At 39.7% G+C, this 23,094-nt stretch overlaps 2 protein-coding genes across 11 annotated transcripts in view; both read right to left on the reverse strand.

The window, feature by feature from the left end:
- BLTP1 (bridge-like lipid transfer protein family member 1) overlaps nt 1-18,645 on the reverse strand; it is a 106,249-nt gene extending 87,604 nt beyond the window's left edge. For all 10 annotated transcript variants that reach the window (XM_065736816.1, XM_065736813.1, XM_065736814.1 and 7 more), the window contains exons 1-7: nt 18,558-18,645; nt 10,744-10,873; nt 7,388-7,504; nt 5,407-5,485; nt 4,714-4,778; nt 1,053-1,239; nt 88-169 (exon numbers count right to left, since the gene is read on the reverse strand). In XM_065736816.1, coding sequence (XP_065592888.1) covers nt 88-169; nt 1,053-1,239; nt 4,714-4,778; nt 5,407-5,485; nt 7,388-7,504; nt 10,744-10,840 — 627 coding nt within the window. In that variant the 5' untranslated portion in view covers nt 10,841-10,873; nt 18,558-18,645. The remainder of the gene's footprint in view (nt 1-87; nt 170-1,052; nt 1,240-4,713; nt 4,779-5,406; nt 5,486-7,387; nt 7,505-10,743; nt 10,874-18,557) is intronic.
- The window catches only part of EXOSC9 (exosome component 9), a 127,558-nt gene that overhangs the window by 16,660 nt on the left and 87,804 nt on the right, over nt 1-23,094 (reverse strand). The gene's annotated exons all lie outside the window — the stretch shown is intronic.

A 23,094-nucleotide genomic window follows, 5' to 3' on the forward strand; every position in this document is an offset into this window, starting at 1 on the left:
GCTCAAGAAAAATGAGTCGCAAATCTATTTTTTATGAGTGTACTACTAAACATTTTGACTATCAAGGATGTTTTTTTCCCCACTTACCGTGCTCACATTGACTTTAATGACAGGAATAAGTGATCTCCATGAGGAAGAAGGGTCTTGAGATTCTGTTTTTACTTTTACACTATGGAAAAAAAAAAGTTTATTATTTAGTCTTTTATTCTAGGGATATACCATGAGCTGACAGAGGCAGAAAACAAGAAAACAAGTACATAGTCCTCAAGGGAACTTACTTTTTTCTAAATAAACTTCAGAAAATCCTTTCAAGCCTTTGGTGTACAATGTCACTTCCCAAAGACAGAAGTCCCTCATGCATGTGTCAGTAAGAATGCAAACAATAAAATGAAGAAACTGACTTGGAGATATAGCCCCTACCCAGACTCAGCACTGTTACAGCACGCTGCAAGCAGCCCCCTACATAATTTAGGCCTACAGCTGAATACGTAATGCCCCTACAAATAAGTGAAGTCATGCAGAGAAACTCTATGCCCTCACCATGTTTTATGAGGTACTCAAAAAGAGGAATGAAATAGTTAAGGTTTGTGTAACTACATGCAGTCACATACCACTAAAAAAATAACTCAAGAAATCACTCCAAGTGTAAGGCTCTAAAACTAGTATGTACTCCCAGCATTACACAAATCCTCATATTCAATGTCTTGAAGGATTATTACTTCTACTGAGCAACACCGTTATTATTCTGTTAGCATAATCCATTTCAACACATCTTTCCTTTCCACTGTGTGCTTCAAAGAGATTTTTCAACCCATCTCTGATCATTAAGCAAGGGGTATTTGGTTTGTTTGGCCATTTTTTTTAATTATTGTAGGAGGAAGTCTGCGGGAAGGAAAAAGATTTAAAGTGTCAAGCTTGTCAGTGCAATTTCTCTCTCTACTGTGCTTTAGCCATTTGGCCTCCAGAGCCTACATTAACAAAACATTACCCAATTAGTTCAGCACTTCACAGAACAAAGCATCAACAAAATAGCAAAATGAACAATAATTTACCTTTCAAGATTGGTATGTGTTCTCTGCCTTCCATTCACTTGTGCTTTTTCATCATCTTTCTTTGCTGGAATTATTGTGGGATCCAAGCCAAATAGCTCTTGAAGTTGTCCATAAAGCTCAGAACGATTGTACACATGAAATTCAAAGTCATTCACCATAATATACAATCTTGTTTCTGCCTTTGGATCTAAATAAAGAGTAAGAAGGAAATCCTAATTCTATCTCAATGTTCCCTTGCAATCTTTAGTTTTATAGATGCACAGATTTTGCTAAAACAATCTTCATGGTAGTGAGCAGCTATTGAACTACATATGAAGAAGCAGTAAAACCCACACAAAATAATTATGCCATTTCAAGCAAATCAGTGAGACTTGGTGAATACAACAGCTGTATACAAAACATAAAACCTGGAGGAAATTTTACCCTCAGGTCACAATGCAAAAATCAACCCAGGCAGGAGCTATACAGAATGTTCTCATATATAAAAATATATATATTAAAAAAAAAATCACTGGCAGCACCGAATCCTGACTGACAAACTCTCTTTTCAGCATTACTTGATACCAATTTGATTCCAAAAACTGAAAGATTTTCTAACAAAGCTCTGCAGTACAGAAGGTCTAAACTGAAAATAAGCTTTCTTTTATTTAGAAACAGAAATCGTAAGCATGGAAAACTAAGCTGCAGTATATTTTATTCAATCAATCAACATTTTCACAAATTTAAAATGTTAACTGCAGTATCAGCTTACTCTTTAATACTTAAAAGTAAGTTTAACATCTGCTGCTTGCATACAGAGCTTTTTGTGACATACTTTGACATACTTTTGCCGTAGATAGTATGGCCTAGTTATGTAGTTCATGTGAGGAAAAAGCTCACACAATTTCCCCCTAATTACCTAGTTGAAAGAGTGCCCATTACACATTTCCTCAAGAGACCTGAGCTGCTCTAAAATCTGATCTGGTCTTTGTAAGTCAAACATACTTTAGGAAACAGAACCATTAATGGTTATTACAGCATGAAGCTGAAGGCAACATTTCCCATAAGACATCAGAAATGAAGAAGTCACAGCTAACACTGCTGCTGTGGTCAGTGTCAAGAGGAGAAACACTGCAGCCCGTAGTGTATGTGTCCAAGAGCTAAAGTTTAGAGACACTGAGTCTATTAAATCCATTCTCTTTGCTAATAAAACATATCCGCACCCTTATAATACATATCTACACAGCTAACTGTCCCAGTAACAGCAATCCACCTTTCTCCCTAGTACATGAGGAGAAAGCACTTCTTGATCTGGCAAATAAGGGGGCAGCAGTGGATTTTGTCTACCTGGACTTCAGTAAGGCCTTGTACACTGTCTCCCATAACATCCTCAGAGACAAGCTGCTGAGCCACAGGCGTGATGAGCAGAGATGGAAGCTGAATACTGCCAGAATGGTTGGGCCCAGAGTATGGTGATCAGTTGTGAGAAGTTTACTTGGAGGCCAGCAACTATCGGGGTACCCGGGGGAAAATACTGGGTCCAGTCCTGTTTAACATCATTAGCAATCTGGATCAGTGGGTCATGCTGCCAACCAGAGGAACCTCAACAAGAAATGCAGAGAAATGGGGCAACAGGAAACTCGTGAGGCTTCACATGGGGAAGTGTACAGTCTGACATCTGGGAAGAATGATCCCAAATATACTGGTGTATCTTGGGAGCTACTCAGCTGAAAAGCCTTAGTGAAGTCTCCAAATATTTCATGATCCTTCTCTAGCCTTGCCTTAGGAAAGAAAAAAATAAATACAAAACATCTTCTCACATCCTTAAATCTGTCAGAATAAATATAAATTGAGGTCCCATCAGTTCTATAATAACATGACTTTAAGTCAGTCATCATTATTAACAACTAATTCCCACTTCTGTTCCAAACAATTATTAGAAGTACCCAACACTTCATTTGTAGAACTTAAAAACAAGACCAACAACAGACACACACACAAAAAAACAACACAAGAACACAAACTAATAATTACTGCTTATATCTAAGCCTTCAAGAGATGTACACGTTCCAAGCAAAAATCTTATAAGACTTAAGTTTTGTTTTTTACTAAGAAGCTAGTAGGGTCTCAAAATCTTTATTAGCCCAGACTCAGCCTATGCTTTTTCCTGTAGGAATGTCTCGTCTCTCAGTCTTAATGATTTAGTTAGGTATTTAGGCTTTGATTAAGTAGATTAAAAAGTATTGGGAAGAATATATTTCAATAGGCTAAAAGTCATTAAATATTTTATTTTTAAAGGGAAAATAAAAATCATCTCTGCTAAGTAGTCACAACGTAAAGCAAGAAAGGTTATTTTTCCTAGGAGAAACAGTATTTACTTAAGAGAGTAATTTTTTTGTTGTCAAACTCACAGACTGCTGACCTTCTCAATTACTTGGATTATTTGTCTGCTAATTAGGCCATCTTAAGTACCAGCAGTAATGATTAAAGCATTCAAACACTGACAAGTAAAAATACCACCAAAGACAGTGCAGTAGGAATAGCTGTGTCTAAGTTCAATTTATTTTCCATTCTTTGAGCCACTAGAGAAATATGTTCTAACCTTCAGATGAAAAAACCCTATGAATACCTTTTGCACAGTAACCTGTAGTCACAAGAACATAATTAACTTTAAGGTTTAGTTCTACTTTCTGAATGATTCATCTTACAGTATGAAGAGCTTGAATCATGCATATTATCATGTAATGCTTCAATTAAAAAAAAAAGTGAGCAACTTGTTCTAATTCCTGTCAGTATTTTGAAAGGTGTCTCATATTGCAATAGCATGCACATACTACTCCTATCACTGTTGAGCAGGTACTGAATAAGCAACAGCTGTACAAACTTCCTGGCAAATCTAAGAGGCTTTAATCTGCACCATCAGAGGCCACTTTTAAAGGAGAGAGGCAGAGAGAGAGAAAGGCCCTTCCAAGTTCAGTCATCTTCTCAATTAGTGGCCTCCTCAGTGGCATACAAATGCTATTTCTGGACCTCCTTGAATTAGCAATGGAACTGTGATGCTTCAAAAGTCAAGGGAGGCAGCACTTGAGACACTCATCCAACTATATTCTAACCCTATAAATGTCTGAGAACACGTCACAAGGTTATTTGTGTTTTCTCAAAGTGTTTTCTGCAGATAGAATTAATCTCTTTTATTCAGTGTTATTCCTCTCTCGTCAGTCGTGGATAAGAAAGAAAAATAAATGCGTTTTTCCACACTTTCTCCCTTCTATGACCACATATATCAGGAAGACAGGTTATCAAATACTGAGCATCCCTTATTGTAACACTTTCACTAAAATAAAGACACAGTAGCAAGCCTTGAAAACTAAAATCAGTTCAGAACAACACAATTCTCTATTTATCATGGTTATAAACTTCAATACAGAGTCCATTAAACTCAAACTACAGCTAATGAAGGCTACTATTAAGATTAATTATGTTTTTCTTGAGAAGGTTGAGTCCTTGATTATAAATCCTGTATTTATATTATTGTGTTGTTTTAATATCAATGAGCCAGCTAAAAGAATCTATACCTTCTGATGTTTGAACATAGTTCAGGTACGTATTAACAAATTGACAGCTTGCATGCAACTGTGCAAAGGACTGAATTTAAACTTGGAAGCCTTTTAGAGATGCTTACCATGCTGCTTCTGCTTAGGGTTGTACATCTTCCACCAGCGAAATATGATAAATCCATCTTGGATTCTAAATTAAAGTAGATAAAACAGGAATTAAAAGTTTAATCATCTGAAATTCTTTGACATGCTGCCTTACACACTGCAGAGATCTGCAGTTCTAACAGCAACAGCAAAGGAAAAAGAAATTATTTTCTTACAATATGATATGATAAAATTATCTTATTAGTTGAACTTGTACAGAACTCTATAGCCACTGTCTTCTCAATGTTTTCCAACTTTCACGATTAGAAACAAAGTTATAAGCAATTTGATAGTTTGCAGTTCATAAAACAAACTATTCTCAGTTCCAGTATTAAGGCAAACTACTCAGCCAAAATGAATCTTCAAGACATGAGAGCAGAAGCACGGAGTGGAAAAGACATTATTAAAATATAGTTTTCTTCAAACTGTAATTAATTTTCATTTACAGATATTAAGGACAACTAGAATCTTATCCATTACACTGTTTCAACTGATAATGCTCAAACAGCAAATCAGGAAGCAACGTCTACCTCTTACAATGTCAAAATACTATCATCAGAAGAGTCTGCTGATTTTTAAAATGTATAAATATCCATATTACTCACAGTTAAGATGGCATCTTGATTACATGATTAAACATACATTAGAACAGTGACTCCCTTGGAAATCTGTACCTGATAGACATATCTTCTGTGATGAAATAGATTTCACGAACCATGACCTTTCCAGACAGCACAGAAAATGAAAAGGAACCTAATGTGAAAGAATTCAGAGCATTAGCCTAAAGCTGTTGTCACCTTATGTTCTGTACGAGAAGAATGCGGTGTTCAATTATCTGAATTGTGTTTCCCTTCAAAAAGGCATCAACTTTCAGAGGAGAAGGGAAGCCAGAAGTTCAGAATACACATGACAAAAAGTACTCAGCTCTAAAAGCTGCCTGGTTTGGCATCATCTATGAATACAACAGACCACCTGTGAGACACCAGTCATTTGTGGATGCCTAAGTGCCTTGAAAAGCTTGTGAGACAAGTTAAGGAAGATATTTTGAACATTTTTAGTATCAAGCCATTGTATGCAAGACTTTAATTAGGGAAATACAGATTCTTGCCCGAAGAATTTCTCAAATTTTAAATGGCTATCAGGTTTTCAGTGCGATTGTTGTGACAAATTGTTTTTACAGCAGAAAAGGATTAATAAGTATGAAAAGACCAGAAGGCAAGGCAATAGCCTATATTTTTCCTAATGCTTTTCACTTCAGACATGCACAGTTAAGTAAACCGACTTGTTAAAACAAAACAAAAAAACAAAAAAAAGCCATCATACTAATAGATTGAAGGTTGAAAGTGAGCTGTTAATCATGGGAATTTAATTAATGCTAAGTTCTTCCTACCGATTACATTCATGGATAACACCATATATCTTGCCAGCTATGTCCAGCTGTCTTTACCTAATAGTAATTTCACACAGAAATTTTAGTATTAGTATACAGCAGTCAGTAAGACCTTTCTTTATCGCTGTTAAAAGTGTCAGATTTGAAAACAGTTCAGATTACAGTTCTTAAAGTCTTGAGGACACACTAAGATAGCCTCTGCAGCATATGAGTATATGTAAGGCTGTTAGTTCTCATTTTATTTAAATTTTCACAACATTTATGATCAATAGTCACAAAAAAAATCCAGAGCCAAATCAGTCACTCTAGAAAGCAGAGAAAGGAAAGCATAGAAGAATAAATGAAAAAAAAGTTAAAAGTGTAATCAGACTGAGGTTGTGGGATATAGCCCTCGGTGTCTCAGAATCAGGTATTTCTGTAATGTGGGTGAGTGCCCAAGTGATTTGTACTGACCTGTTTTATTCAAAACTATTTTAAAATTTATTTATTTATTTAAGTTAATGAATTTTGATAGGAATGTTCTAGCTAGTGTAAATTCAATGTATCACGTTCCTAGTACAGACTAGTATCATTAGTTGTTCTGATAGCTTATTTGGAAAGCAATGTATCACGTTCCTAGTACAGACTAGTATCATTAGTTGTTCTGATAGCTTATTTGGAAAGCAAGGGCACTGCTATAACAAAGACTCAAGGCCTGAGCATGCTACTACAGTGTCCCCCTGGCAGCTGCTACCCATGTTTCAGATGCTGTATAACCAGCTCCAGAGGCTCCTGGGGAGCAGGAAACTGTTGCCTCAACATCAAACTACCAGGCCAACTCAAGCAGAATCTTTGGTGAGCTCAGGCCAACCTCTTCCTTTTAGAGAAACCATTATGATTACATGCTTTTGAAAAAGGTAAGATAACGTATAGATTTTATGTACATAAAAGTATAAAGACTAAAACAGACAATAAAACGCCATTAAGTGAATTTTATTATATAAAATAACAAGACATCCATGAAAAAAGAGGAACTTTTCATAGAGTGGTTCAAGTCAGAAAGGACCTTAAAGAACATCTAGCTCTAGCTCTCTGCCATGTGGTTTCTACCTACACCTAAAGTATGATACTTTTTATTTTTTTTAACATTAAATCCATGCTGATCGTTTCCAAATTCCCTTAACATGGGAATGCCTTGATTTTAGCTCAGTTGTTTTTTATCAAATCAAAGTATAATAAAAAGCAGTAGATAGACATGCAACAGCATTATTGTAATCATAACTTACCAATATGGATGTAGCCATGTTTATAGAGTCTGTTAAGAACCAATGTTAAAATTAGTCCAATGTTCCGGGAATTATAATAAGTTAGGTAGATAATCCATCCACAAGACAGTATTGTTGCTGTTGGAAGATTAAAATGAATTAAAATATTTTTAAAGTATTCTGACCTAGATAAAAGCCTTACCTATTAAGATTATAAAACTCTTACCTATTAAAACTACAAAGCATAATGTTATTCCTAAAATAAAAAAAATAAAAACAAAAATATATTGATGGAACATTTAGATGGCTGTTTCCAGAGGAAAGGAGCAAAAAGGAGAAAAATGGAAACTGGCAAGTTCAGAAAAGTATACATTCTTCACTGCTCTTCCATTCCCCAGTTTGAAAAAAACTGGCCAACTGAGGGTCTGCTACAGGAACCATACATTTCACTGTCACTTCTTATCATCCAAGAAGTTAAATATCAAAAAACAACAACCATTATTCCACACAATCACTTATTTTAAAATACTCAAAACGACACACAAAAGCCATACTACATTCCTTCTCCAGATCATGAACTCTAACTTAAATTTCCTGAACACAGAAAATGTTACTATCAAATTATTGAAATTATATATATGAAATTATTTCCTAAGTTATTGTAACCTGAGAAAAACAGACTAGTCTTTGGCATAGCAGAAAGCTGGCAACAGCTCAAACATGGTATGTGACAGGAGGTTAAAAAAAAAAAAAAAAAAGAAAAAACAATCCAGTGAGAAACATGTTAAAACAAAAAAGAAAAGAAAAGAATTAGGTCTGTTAATCTCCAAAGTAATTTTTACTTCAGTTGATTAAGAGCTGGTAACCTATTTCTAACTCCAAGGGTTCTCAAAGATTCCAGAAGGACAAACCCAAAGGAATGTGACTGCCAGAGAACGGACTACTTCTAACTCGCACTTGATAATTACCAGTAGGCTTTGTCTGAAGCAGAGTGGTAAACCAAGCTATATTTGCACTTAACATACCTCTATTAATTACACTAACTGACATTTATAACAGAAGTTTTCTACTTGTATAGACTTCCTATTTAACTCAGATTTGTTGTGCTTTACATGGGAAAACTGAAGCGCAGAAAAAAAATCTGGGTATGCCTTCACTCTGCAGAGACTTGAGGTGGTTAATACAGAAAAAAGATTTACAAAACCACCTTCAATTTTTTGCAGTCAGATGCTCCACTGCTTTGTAACAATGCCTGTGCTTTGCTGAAGGATGAGGAGAAGACAGAAGAGAGACTTATACGACTTTGTCTTTTCCTTACTAGAAGATGGAGCCAATGTTACCCAAACTCAAGTAGCTCATACACCCAGGCAAGTAAGCTGCTTGACATGTACTGCAAGTTGCATCTCAGATTTTGCATAGGTGCTTGCATGGAAACAAGGAACGGAGGGTTAAAACTAAATTACTGAGAAGAAACTACTGTTGGCATTCAGTGAAGGCAAACAGCACAGATAGCATTTACCTCACCTTGCTTTTAGATGAGTGTTAAGGTTTTATGATTTCTGTTGTATTATTGATATTCCACATCATAACATCATGTGGTGTATTGGGAATTAAAGAGTTAATGCTCCAGTTCTGAGTAATGAGTAAGGTGCTCACAGCTGCTCCTTTGGCAATACAGGGAGGAAGGTAGCATGACTCACACTCAAGAGAGTCTCATTCAAGTCATAAAACTTAATTTGAGATTAAAGTTCAACTAGACACTTAACCTAAAGCCAAGAATGTCCAGGTGACATTCTGGGAAAAAAAAAAAAAATCAGCAAACTAATAGTTTCCAGGCACTACAGTCCTAATCCACAGTCTTTACCACCAGCCTCATATCTGCCCCAGATTTTACCTTTTTCTTTCCTCTCAAAAGATTTGCTCTCTGCTACTAAAAGACAAGTCCTACAAACTCTACTATTCTTATTATTACATTTTTTATTTTAAAAGCATTTTTGCCTAAGTTACAGTTTGGAAATTACATTTGGAACATCTTACTGTAGTGAACTTTTTTCCTTATGAAATCATTCTAGCAACAACGCTTTGAAGAGCATGTTAATTTCTAGAATTCATCACCTCTTTCACTGTGTTTGAGGATTCAAGAGAAGATAAATCACTGACATCTTTCTTTTTTTATGTCTTATAACAAGATGCCAGGGGTCAGCATATGAAAGCAGAGGACAGCTGGTTCCAACTGGGTTGGTTAATAAACGTTACTTTAATGCATTTGCATCTAAACCTCATATAAACAGGAGGTTACCCAGAATTTTCCATTTCTGTCATTGCTTAGAAGACTAGGCAGCTTCTTAACAAATTAAGAGATCAGCAGCTCCCCAAAACTGTGTCTGTATACAGGTCAATCTGCCCTTAGAAAAAGGGAACAGCCTAGATTACACTTAAATTTTACACTGAGTGTAAACTTTCCACTTTAGCATATTAAAAGAGAAATGCTTAATATCCAGGAAGCATCCTCAGCCAGTCTGCCTATGTCCAATTCATTCAACTGGGTCTACTGAAAGATAATTCCAGTGCATCAATGGTCAAAAGATATGCTTCCCATTATCAAAAGTCAAAAAGAGAGGTACCTTTCCTTCTGCTGCCTTTTGCTCCAGGTCCAAGAATAAGAGCTGAAAAGCTGGTATTATTTGACTCTGGAGGAGTCCAAATTCATCCTACACATCTAGTATCTTCATCATGATCTGAATACAACTCAATCATTTGCTTTCCTTAGCCCACTCACTCACTGATTCAGAAAATAAGAGTACCTACACACAAATATAAAAACACTAGCAGAAACGTAATGAAAACTAACATACCTAAGTCAGGAACTTAAAAAAAAAAAACCTACAATTGAGTACATGATGCCTAAATACTTACTGTGACAAGCAATTTAGTCTAAAAGTTATTTCATTAAACACAAGAGTCTTGATATCATTATTCTAACTATGCATAATGTATCAAATGGCAGCTATGTACATACTTGTGCTATAGTGCTAATCCTGTTATTGTATTACAGATAATCAACAGCCTAATCTGGTGTTAGAGAAAACTTATTTTGTGGACAGGAATTCTCACTGAGCTCTTATTTTCCACAGTAGCAATTGTTGAGCACTGTCCTGAATAAACACTTGGATTTGTTTTCCATGTGTCTCAGCAGGATAATGCTGTACATCAATGAATAGTCATATGACAAGTAAAAACCTACTTTCAATGCTTTAATGTCTTTTGGCAAGAAATTAAGAGTTGGTATACCAACATTCTGAGAAGTGTGTTTAAAATTCCCCTCCCCAAAAAAAAACAAACAACAGCTTAACCAAACAAACATAAATTCACCTTACCTACTAACAGCCAAACAACATTGGAGTCATGTTCTGTTAAGAAGTCTTCCAACTGTGTGATACTTGGGACAAAGCTATCATTTTTTCTTTGATCCATTGCTAAATTGTTTTTGTATCAGCACCTATAGAACTGAAGGGGAAGCAAAACAAAACAAACAAAACAACAGTTGTAAGTACAATACATTGTGAAGGCTAAGGATATGCCATGTTAAACAGTCCCTGACAGTCTGCTTTACACAAACATGAATTTACTTTATGAAATCCTTTCTTCTCCTACAGAGAAGAAATCCAGAGCAGAAGGGTGCTGTCTGCTGAAACAGTTCCCAGGCAGGTGCCTACCTAACCAGATTATAGATCAGTGACATCCCAGACCACGCTCTCTAAATTTAGTAGTCTGACTGCCCTCACAGCACACAACAGAAACAAGTTTATAACTCTTGTACCATAGCACTAAGCCAAACAGCAACAGAACACACAAAGTAGGAGTGTGTTAAGCTTTAAACATTCTAAAAATGTAACAAGACAAAGCACACGCTTGATATTTACTCAGTTGAGATTTGCTCAGCAAGATGTTCTTTCCAGACAGAGAACTGCTCTCAGTCATGATTTTACAATTTCTTGTCTGAGTGCTGCAACCTAACCCCCAATAAATCATTTATTTTGTATTTATTTTTAAATGCAGAACAGCAACCAGATTATTTGAAAACAAAAAGGATATGTGCTATTTCTTGAAGAGATGAACCACTCTCTAAAAGCTATTTCAGTTCAAAGCCCTTTTCATGTACTAATGTATTTTATAAAACAATCTTGTTTTTTCTGGGTGACACAGGAGGGAAAAGAAGGCAGTTCCCTGTACCAACAAAGAAGCCCAAGCCCAGGACAACGATTCACAAGTTCCGTTTTTAGCTGCTGAGCAAATGGAGACCAACTGAAGCATTTGTTCATGTTTGATTGTTTCCTGCAGTAACTAAGTGGGGAAAGCTGCTTTCCTTCTGCACATGAGAAAGAAATTTGTGTTTATGTCGGAATATGGACATATCAGGTTGTTTATGGGAACATGCAGAAGCTCAAAGCTGGAAAGCAGCTGAACTTGATACGAGGTTTTCATTTCTCACCTGAGCCGCATTAAGCCAATATCTAATTCAGAAAAGCAAGAAGTTTGATCACCTGTCCTGAGGAGGTATCAAAGAAGTACAGCTACCTCTCTGAGAAGTAGAGGCCATACAGATCTCTGACCACGTATCCTCTCCCCTGGGCAAGTACATATTCAACCACCTCTGACACAAAAAATCAGGTGGGGATGAAGACCAATCCAGCACAGGAGGTATCAGTACTCAATGCCTACAGCTCAAGGCAGCTGCTATTTGGCATCCTATAGCCTTTACATCGTGCACTTGGCTGGCAGTGCAGACCTTGCATTGCTGAAGGAAAGAAAGGCTCAAGGTTGCATTCTCAATTAATCGAGAGTGACCAAAACTTTCCATAGCCTATTAATCTGCCATGCCCACTAATTCTCTTGCTTCACAATGGATTTGCATTAGTCACTGTAAAAGCTGACTACGTAGCATTGTTGTTACACAAAGTGTAGAAAACCAGTCCTTCTGATCTTATGCCTTTAGTCAAGCCACCCATAAACCACCTTGCAACTGGGTTATATTAATTAAGCATGACTAACAGGGAGTAACACAACTCAATAGCATTTGTAATCACATGGCAGTATTTTTCTTGCATTAGTTTCATTTGAACTTTTCTCTCTTGGACATAAGCTGTCAAGCCTTCTTACAGGGAAATTATTCTTCCCTTTTTTAAACACCCTCAAGCTCTTTGCGGCCTGTCTTGCTGTCAGCATTCAGCCTTCAAAAGAAAAAAAAAAAAGAAGGAATTAATTTCCTTTCAATGTGAAGCCTCCAACACTTTTCATCAAGAGCAAAAGAACTTAAGTAGCACATCATCTTTGAAAAAGAACTAATATTTACCCAGTTTTTCCTGCAGTATCCATACCACATCTCTGTATTATAATTTGAGGACAAAGCAAGGAAGAAGTTGGAAATACTCCCCTTCGACGCATTTGTTTCTCTCCTAGTTCTGGTTAATACAGTACCTTGTACTACAGTCTGCTGGTGAGGAGCAATGTGGCAAGGGACATATGTTCAAGAAAAGACAGAGATCTCCTAGAAGGAGCTCAGTGGAGAGCCACAAAGATTATGAAGGGCCTAGAACATGTCCTGTATGGAGAAAGGACAAGTAACATGGGTCTGTTTGGCCTCGGGAAAAGAAGACTGAGGGGGGATCTGATAAACATTTATCAATATCTAAAGGGAGTTGGGAGGCAAATGGATGAGGCCAGGCTCTTTTCAGTGGTGGACAGAGATAAGACAAAGAGTAATGGCCTAAAACTTGAACACAGCAAATTCCATACAAATATGTGGAAAAAAGTCTTTACAGTAGAGGCAACAGAGCACTGGAACATGCTTCCCAGAGAGGTTGTGGAGTCTCCTCCATGGAAACATTCAAGACCCATCTGGATGCCTACCTATGGGACCTACTATAGGGTACCTGCTTTTGCAAGAGTTTGGACTCAATTATCTCTTAAGGGACTGTCCCTTCCAATCCCTGAGGCTCTGTGATATGAGCCCACAGTCTGAAGTAAAGAACAAGTACAGCCCACTAACAAGCACTAGTAATTCACTCACTACATCTTCTGATAAAAAGGAACAGAACGGGGAGGACAGAACATGAAAACAATAAGCAAAAAACACATTGCAAAAAAGAATATTACCACCAGACTCTGCTGGCAGAAGTGGTGACAAAGAAGTCACTAACTTAGCTCCATCACAGACAGGGATAAGCAGAATGACTCACAAACATTTCTTAAAAAGAAGCCCTTGCTTTAAGAGCCATTACAATGGCTAATTAGATCACATAATGGAACTGTGATTTGCTGTAAGACATCCACAATACCTTAATGAAAACCCCATCATAGCAGGCTGCCTTTAGGAGCCGGGGGCCAGTGAATGACAGAGGAACAGGGGAAACTGACGAACACTGTAGCATGGAGGAAAGAAAACCTTTTTTTCCCTTTTTCTTGCAAAAAATAATTGAATTCTTCCTTTGTGACCAAGACCACTGTAGAAGCACTGCCAAATAATAAGAACCATCTCAACAACCTATACTAAGCCCCAAAGAATTTTTAAGAAATTACCATTGAAATTCCTACCAATTCAGGAAGTCATATGTTTTCTAAAATACTTCCAAAGAAACAAAGCCAACAACACATGATACAGAGACAGGATATTCAAAACGGTCATGGTTCTAAGTAAGATTGTAGCAAGACAAGTCCGAGACCAGAAGCCACAAGATCCTGACAGTACCTACTCAAGAGGCTGCGCTCATCATTTTTTGTCACCACTACCCTCACCATAAGCTGGATAACCTTGGAAGTTTTCTGGACAGCGTTTGCAATTCAAATGCAACTAAGCCCAGGAATCCAACGTCAGACATCTGCTGCAAGTTTTGGAGCTGCATGCTGATGTTTTAACCCACTGACCTCATCCAGAACCCTTGTGGAGGAGCAGTTGTGATGGAACTGCTGTAGTCCAGAACAGGCAGCACTGACACTGCACTGAATGCATGTAGATCTCAGGGACACAGGCACTCATGTCAGTTACACTGCAACTCCACCTACAGTGAATGAGCTTAACACACTCTTGTACATTTATAGGGCAAAGGAGGACACACAGGTGGGTGAGGATCACCAGCAGCATCAAGAGGAAGAGGTGCAGTCTTCTGGGGACAGATAGCAGCCACTTTCAGTGTCCAGCTGTTAAATACAATCTTAAGGCCAAAGTCACTGGTTGTATTCTTGTTGGACTGCAAACTGCTGTACTCTGCAGGGGCACTGACCAATAGCTGTGTGTACCTGTAGCTGAAATGTGAATACTGGGGACACTATTGTGCAGGAGCAGCATGCTTTCCCTAGCTCTGGGAGGCACGAGGATGCGTGGGAAGCAACCCTTACAACCTGCCAGCACCAGACAGAACACAGCAGAGAGGAAGAGAAACCCAGAAATGCACGTGTACCTCCAAGCCTTTATTTACAGCATTTGATCAGGGTCTCCACCATCTTGTGATGATGCTTTCAGTAAAGAACATGCTGCAGAATAACAATGACGTACTTTTATTTTTTTTTTAAACACAACTTTACTATTCAGTGCATCACTTGTGGCTCTCATGACTGAGTGCCATGTTAATGCATACAAAAAGTTTACTACGTTCCTTCTCAGAGGACAAATGGAGAAGAGGCAGAGTCCAGGGCACCAAAGTGGAAAAATTACAGTACTCATTGTCACAGCAGTGTTTCAAGGCATTGTGCAGTTGTCTGCCTACAAATGAGATGTGTGAACATGAGTAGACAGAAGGCCAAACTTCTGTTTGTGATACCACACTGACACTAGGCTCTGCTTTCCAGGTACATGTTCAGATGCAGCTGCAGATGTGAAATTTCCCTGTTACTCTACACTTGCTTCTCCTGGTCAGAAGGGCATTATTTATACAAGAAACATGCACCTAGTAGACTTAAAATAATAATAATAATAACTTAAGCCACAACTTACTCAATTTTTCTCAGTACTAAAAAGATTTAAGTGACAAAGTGAGGTAAGTAATCTTGTGATCCTGAGGGGACGCACTTCATTTCCAGCCTGCATCCTGTATTCCAAACCCGATCTAAGTTTCACAGCCAATATTACATCCCTAAGAAACCAATTACTCATAAACAGCTGCAACAACCATCTATAAAAACACCTCAGTTGCATCAAATAAGTAAACTAGATTAACCACAGGCCAACATGTTAACACTTAACCCCAAGACAAACCTCTACTTGAACAAAATCATAAAAAAAATACAGAAAGCATGCATATAAGAATTGACTCCCAAAAACAAAACAAAAAGCCCAAATCCAACAGCTTTGATATCCAAATCCCTTATCACACTCTGACTTCATTCCAGAAAGGGCACCATCAAAACCCTTATTATCACTAAAATATATAGGGGAAATGAAATAGGAGTTTAAATCCAGCATGGGCCTTGCTTAGGTTTTCACAGAAATTAAGTGCTTACTGAGTATCTGTTAAGTGGAAAGAAAAGCAAAATCTGCTTTTTAAAATAAAGTGCATATTTGCTTCCTCATTATTAAAAGTTATTTTCCGCTCTGAGGACACCCAACTCTCAATTTCCACAGCATTCGCTCAAAGGTGGAGTTACTCAGAACAACAGGCTGAACAAGAGGAGGTAAAGCCTGCTAGTCTAAAAGAATGTATTTAGATAATATGCACAGATGCTTCCTATCTTCAGAAAATGGTTCCTTAAAGAAAAGCAAAGTAAAGGCATTTTTGTGCTCTACCCATTCATCACTTTCTGTCAAAAGGTCTCCAGGAATAGCTGGTACAAAACAAGAGCTTCAGATAACAGCGATGTCAGAGAGAAGCCCCACAAATGCAAATAGAACTCAGGTGACCTTGCCACCAAGGGCATGGCAATGCTGTCAGCACCTGGATGCACCTCTGGCACACCTCACAGGATGCAGAGCGGCCAACCTTGGCTCTCTCCAAACATTCCTGCTGAGTCCAGTGACTTCCAGCTAGTCCCCAGCCAGTGCAGGAAGCTCAGTTGTCCTGAACCAGCAAGGAAGGTAAAGAGAAAGGAAGAGAAGAAAAGTTGCTGGAGTGCTTGAACTAATGAGCAGTAAAATGTAAACAAGCTGCACTACAGCCCCAAACAGGAACAGGTGACACACCTTGTCAGACTGCTGTGCAGATGGTACCAGCTACACCCCATTCACACTACAGTAGCCCACATTACTAAGCATGTGATTTAATTCATTTCTTAAGTAAACAACTGAAGAGCACTATGATATAAAAATCATTTTTACAGCAGTCTACCTGTTGAGATTTTATCTAGTATAGAACTAGCAACCACCAAAGAAGCAAATACACTAAATATTAACACACTTGAGAGAAGCAGGAAGAAAAACAGGAAAAAAAATCTAGTTTAAGTGGTTTAGGCATGTACCACATCCAAAAAAAAGTGCAATGAAAGAAATGATTTTTTAGCAGAAATCTACTGATTAGGTATCCAAAAGTGTCAGAAGTGATGTATTTCTACTTCAAACCTTTTGAAAACAGTAATATTTTTAGTACTCCAAAGCTATCTTCAGAAAAAATAAAATGAAATACAGTAACAGATGACCCCTTATGCCGCTAAACAAACAAACAAAAAAGGACAGATTTTATTATTATTGTTTATTTTAAAGTATAGGACACTGGTTACAGTACACGAGAAATGAAAGAAACTCATGTCATTGCAACTAACAGGCAATACTCCTTCCATCACCCAACTGCTGATCCAGCAGCACCCAACTGAACTTTGCATGACTTCCCAATTACTTTTACTTCTGGGGGGGGGGGGGGAATTGTCTAAGCATGCCTCCCAAATTTTCTCATGGAAGAGTGCTGGTTGGTCACTAATGCTGATAGCTTTTGGTGCTGAAAAGGAGAAAAAAAAAAAAACAAAGGCTTGCTTACTTATGGTGTTAAAAAAAGTTCACTTATGCATACTCAATTTAGAACAAAAAATACCTGTTTTGAGGCAGTCTCAACAAAAAGACTGACTTCTTGTCTTCCTCCTTTTTAGGTCCGCACAGCAGCATTATGCCTCTGAAATATTCTATGAAATCGCTTCTTAGGTATTTTTCCTAAAGCATTTCCTCTAAATTTCTCCTCTGACACATCATCAGATTATGAGGAAAAGGGAGAATCCTGCTAGAAATCGAAACTGAAAATGAATCTTATGATCACCTATCCCATTATGCTTTTGTGAGCTAAATGTGGATGTTCGGTAGCACCTGTGCCAGCCTGCAGCCAACCCAAACATTTTGGCACAGCAACAAGTGCTATAAGAAGTTACAGAAGATCAGTTGGTAGGAGAAGGCAGCATCTTAGCACAGGACATCTCCACAGCTGCCCACTAAAAGAGCAGTCAACTCTTAGCTCGTTTCCCTCATGACACAATTATGTAAAGGGACAGCTACCCAAGAGCAGCTGACGTACACTCCACGTGCCAAAGTTTTCCAACAGATTACCCCAAAAGAGCATGCTCCTTCAACATAGAAACATAAAGTCAGAATACACTACTAAGGTTCCCACAGTCCAACTGTCAACAAAGCCTCGCCACATCCACCGACCACATCTCTCAGCCCCACATCTCCACATTCCTGAACACTTCCAGGGACGGTGACTGCGCCAGCTCCCTGGGCAGCCTGTGCTCCCCATAAGACGTGTGCTCCACCATGGCACACAAAAGGACGAAGGCTTCCCACAGAGAAGTGCTGGCCACACGCAGGCTCGGCCAACCCAACACCGCTCACCACGACCAAAACCTGCTCTTGCGTTGATCCGCCCACAAACACATCTGCACGGCACGCACCCCGAGGCAGGAGTCTGCTTGGACACCACTGCCAAAGTCGGACTTCAAATCCTCCTCGCGTGCTTTTGTGGACGACAGGAGCGCACGTTCCTGCGCTTCAGGAACCAACCGGCTACCGCCCGCAGAGACGGGAAAAAGAACACGCAAGAACAACCTGCGGGGCACCCACGGCTCCTCCGGGCAGCCCGTCCCGCTCTCACGGCCGCCCCCGCGCCGCGACGCCGCACAGGAGACGGCCCAGGCCGGGGCACCACGGGCACCGCCGCCATGCTGGGCCTGGAGCCGGCACCGCGACGGCACCACAACCCCCGCGGCGACGCCCCGCACTTACGCCATCGCCCTCCACTGCGGCTCCACTAGGAACCCGGAAGCGGCGGAGGCAGTCCGGGCCCTACCGCGCCTAACGGCGGACGCCGGCCCGGCCCGCCCCGCCCACGGCGCCGCCCGCCCGCAGCCAATCGCCTAGCGTCGCCGGCTAGCGGGACCAATAGCAGAGCGGTGGCTCGCGGAGAGGGCGGGAAGATTGGGTGCTCCACCGCCAATTGCAAGAGGCGGCCCGCGACGTCTTGCGCGCGTGCGTGCGTAAGGGCAAAGCGCCTCTCCTATTCCAAGTGGGGCGGAGTGTTGCTCATGCGCTGTTCGGCGCACGGCTGGTGGGCGGGGCTATAGGTACGAGGGGCGTGGGTTCGCGTGTGCGGCGGGTGCTGGGCCCGGCCCATGGCAGCCCGGTGGTCGTGCTTCTGTCCCGGCCCGTGGCTGCGTGAAGGCAGCAGGCAGGACCTTCGTCCCAGCCGTGGGGAGTCCCACCTGGGCTAACCATACCTAATGTGTTCTCTCTCTGTGTTTTCTCATTGCGTTCCTATCACACAGCGAGAAAAATATTGTTCGTATAACTCTGGTTCTCATCGCCTTCCCACCTAACTCCCCTGCTGCCGCAGGGAGCACTTGAGGCACCGCCAAATGCTTCGTCCCCATGGGGCCCACGCACTGCCGGGGCCCTGTGGGTTTGCAAACTCACCGGGGTCTAGGGAAGGTGGGCTTTGGTGTGGCTCGAGGGGAGGAAGGAAAGCTTTGATGCTGATACTTTCCTGGCCAGAGAAAAGACACGCGAAGTTCACTTGAGGAATAATATTTACCTCTTCGCTGCTTTGAACCTATTTATTTCACAGAGGGCACAAATATTTACCTTCTCTGTAATAGAAACTTGCGCTTTCTCCTCTGGAAAAATATTTTTAAGCTCAAAAAGCACAACGAAAATTTATTTTTAAACTCTATTGATTACAGGACGGAATGTGTCCCAGAGCAACCAAAATATGGTGGAGGGGGAAATTATTTTTGTTCTTAGGGTCACACTCCATTTGAAATTACCAGGATCGAAATCTAAGAGCCAGGGTGGCCGTGTTGCTGGGCTTTAATGCAGCTCCAGTAATGGGGAGGAAAAGCAGAGTCTTAGGATCTACTTGTGGAACAGATAAAATCAAGAACAGAAGTTGTTCCACATGGTATTTTTATACAGAGGCCAGCTTAAGTCCAACATGCCGCTGTCTTATTTCATGTTCAGTTTTGCCTGTCTCAGAGTTCAGCTCCTTCCACTTTCACACGGGGGGGTGAATGCTTTCTGCCAACACCATCCAACCCTGCCCAAATAAACCCGGACTTCCCGATGAAGCCTGGGGATGAGTGTGCACAAACTGCCACAGGTTGTGATGGAGCGCCGGGTGCTGGGCCCTTTTGCACACGGGCATGATGTGGAGCAGAGCTGATGGCTGTCCTATTTTAGCACTGACATGAGGTTTGTGGATTCTCACAGAACCCCTGCCTGATTGCCTGCTGCTTCCTTGAAGGCTGTGTTTTTTTGGATGTTTGTCTCTGCTGCTGATTTCCATCACCAGTTTCATTCCTTCCATTACCTCCTGTGACCTTTAGGGGGTGTGTCCACAAATCAGCTCCCAATACTTTTCTCCAGCTTCCTTTTTCTTCTCTCCATTCTGTAAGGATTTTTCCCTTCATTTTCTTCCCAATAATTAACAATGGTGGATTACTTCTTTCAACTTTTTCTTCTATATGTTGATGCTAAATGATGAAATACATATGATATTTGAAGTTTATATGTAGAAATTACTTCTAAAAGGGTACACAGATGATCAGAGCTTCAAGATATGTTACCCACGTGATCAACAACTCTCACGTTGGAGTTGGTTGATTGCCTTTGCCTTTTGTAATCCAGTCAATTCCACATACCAGAAACACGAGAGAGCTTCTGACACATCCAACCATTCACAAGGCAGCCTGAGGCTAACAAATTAAATACCGTGTACTGTAATATGAATAGACAACTTAAAATAGTATAACAGGATAATTGCCTTATCTAAACTCAGATTTCATGGAGGGGAGTGTGGTCAGGGGATCCTCTCACTGCATCCTCTATGTCCTCTCTGGGTCCAGAGGCTCACTCACTTCTTTGGACAAATAGGCAGTTTGTGATGGCATTACATGCACTCATGCAGCACCATCAGCCCCAGCTGGAATATTGTCCCTGGAGAAGACCTTTTAATCTTGCTCATTTTTTTTTCATGATCTAGAGTCATTCATACTTAATTCTTTGCAGTGTATGATGTTGCATCTCCAATTATAAATCTGGGAATTGAAAAGAGATTTGATAAATGTTATTTCATCATATAACCCTCAATCTGAGGAAAATTATCATCCTATCCTCTGCCTTTATTTTAAATGAGGTGGCATTCCTGTTTGCCTCAGTGTTTACTTTTCTTTTTATCCTTTTTTTTCTGCTTGTCTGTGTTTTGTTGTTGTTGTTTTGCTTTTTTTGTTTTGTTTTGTTTTGTTTTGTTTTGGGGCCTTTTTGGAAATAGGAGTAGTTGAGTGAAAGCACCTTCTTTAAATTATTTTTTACCTCTTCTGTTTTGCAGCCAAAGGCAAATGTATGGGGATTCATTGTACTAAAAGCTCCCATGTCTACTAATTCACATGTTTTATCCTTGGTTGAAGTGTTCCAAGGGTCAAAGTCAAGCTAATTTTGAGGTTACCAGAATTTATACAAAACTGGAAGGTTCTGAGCACATGACACTATTTAACAAAAACAAAAATGTGACTGGAAACTTTCATTCTCATTTCTTGGATTACTATTTACCTTTATGAGGCCACAGGACACTACTGCAGTTTCCAGGGGAAGCGAGGCGTTACTGCTGCAGCTGACAGGACCTTGAAACTCTCAAAAGAATCAGGGGGCTGCAAAAGTCTCCTGGCAGCATGGTAAGCGGGATCACGCGTTTACAGTTGAGGAGCTAGAAGCTGATTCTTTGTCATCAGTCATTTAGGAGACAATTCATGTAATCAGGAAACTATAGGGAACCAAAGTGCCAAAGTGCAGATAAACTGCAAACTGCCAAAGTGCAGATGCAAACTTCTCACAGCTTAGGCTTCAATCACTTGGACAGCAGCAGGGAAAAGGCTTGGGCTGTGCTTTGTGGAGCTGTCTTCTGTCTCCAGTTGTGCTTTAGTGAGCGCTTTGAAGCCAACAGATCGTGCAAATGGAAGTATTACTTGTTTTACACTATCTCTAAATGACATCAGTGTTTACTATAAGAGTTCATTCCAACTGCATTCAAAACAAACACTGAGCTTAGGCATAAGTATATAAAAATAAACATCCTGCTCCTTCATCCAAAATCTCTGCACAAGCTTCCCATAGCATAAGCCAAAAGCTAGAGTTAGTGGCCCAGAAACACCCTTGCTTTAGCTTAGTAGTAAAATCTTAAATGTTTTGGTTCTTTTCATCCGAGGACAAAATCACAGACACTCCTTCCAAAGGCAGACACCTATTAATAATTTGTATTAGGTATATAATTTTCCAGAGCTGGAAGTTGCTTGTAAGCAATTACAGAATGAATTTATTTCATACTTGACCTTGAGTACTCACAGGATCTTCCTTTTCTTGCAGAGCAGCTTCACCCAAGTAGCTTTGGTGAAGGTTGTCTGTTTTTCAATGAAAGTTCCCTGTCTCCTGTTGTACCTAAAAACCAATTACAATTACCTAAAAACCAATCCCTCTGAGCTGGAAGAAATCCTCCATGCTGTGCAAAGAGTTACACCAAATCCGTGCTCCCAAATCTGATTTAGATATAGGACACACAGAGAAGGACTGAGTTATTGATTCAGTAAATCCCTAATTGAGATCTGTACCAAAATATTATTTACCCTACTTACAGAATATACTGTCATATTCCCCTAAACTAAATAATGTAGTTTTAATGTCAATCAGCCATCAGAATGTTGTATTAAAGTTGCTAGCAATGCACAGCTATTTCACTTTTTTCAAAGAACTCCTTTTTCCCTCTAGTGTCATGAATGAGTGTGATTGTGATCCAATACAGAAAATAAAAATTGTATTTTTTTGACAGGTGCCGTTTAGTAAAATTTACAGAAAAAAATCTCACGGGTCCCATTCAGACCTCTTTCATGAAGATTATTCTGTGGGGAAATAGGCATCAAGCCCTATAAAAGTGAACACTGATTTCAGCAAGTACAGAATTTGGCTTGCAGAGATCAAAAGCCTTTACCTGCATCTTGTTAAAATTCTTCTATCAAAACTCTTTTCAGACAGGATTAGAAATCATATACGCATGAAGAAACTGTTACTTCCAGAAAATAAGATAGGTGTAAACATGCAAACAGCTAGCAATCCCATCACATCCCATCATTTTGTCTTGGCAATTACTAAAACACAAGTGAGTGTTCCTATGCTGCACCTTGTACGAGTTTTTCACAAAATCCTTCACAGATCATTTTAAAACCCTCCTTCCTCAGCTTTCTTCCACATCACTCGCTAGACGTGCACTCAAGAAGCCTAA

The sequence above is a fragment of the Cyrtonyx montezumae genome, unplaced genomic scaffold (genome assembly GCF_038088225.1).
Source record: "Cyrtonyx montezumae isolate F1298 unplaced genomic scaffold, pur_monq_1.0 scaffold_2, whole genome shotgun sequence".
Classification (NCBI taxonomy): Eukaryota; Metazoa; Chordata; class Aves; order Galliformes; family Odontophoridae; genus Cyrtonyx; species Cyrtonyx montezumae.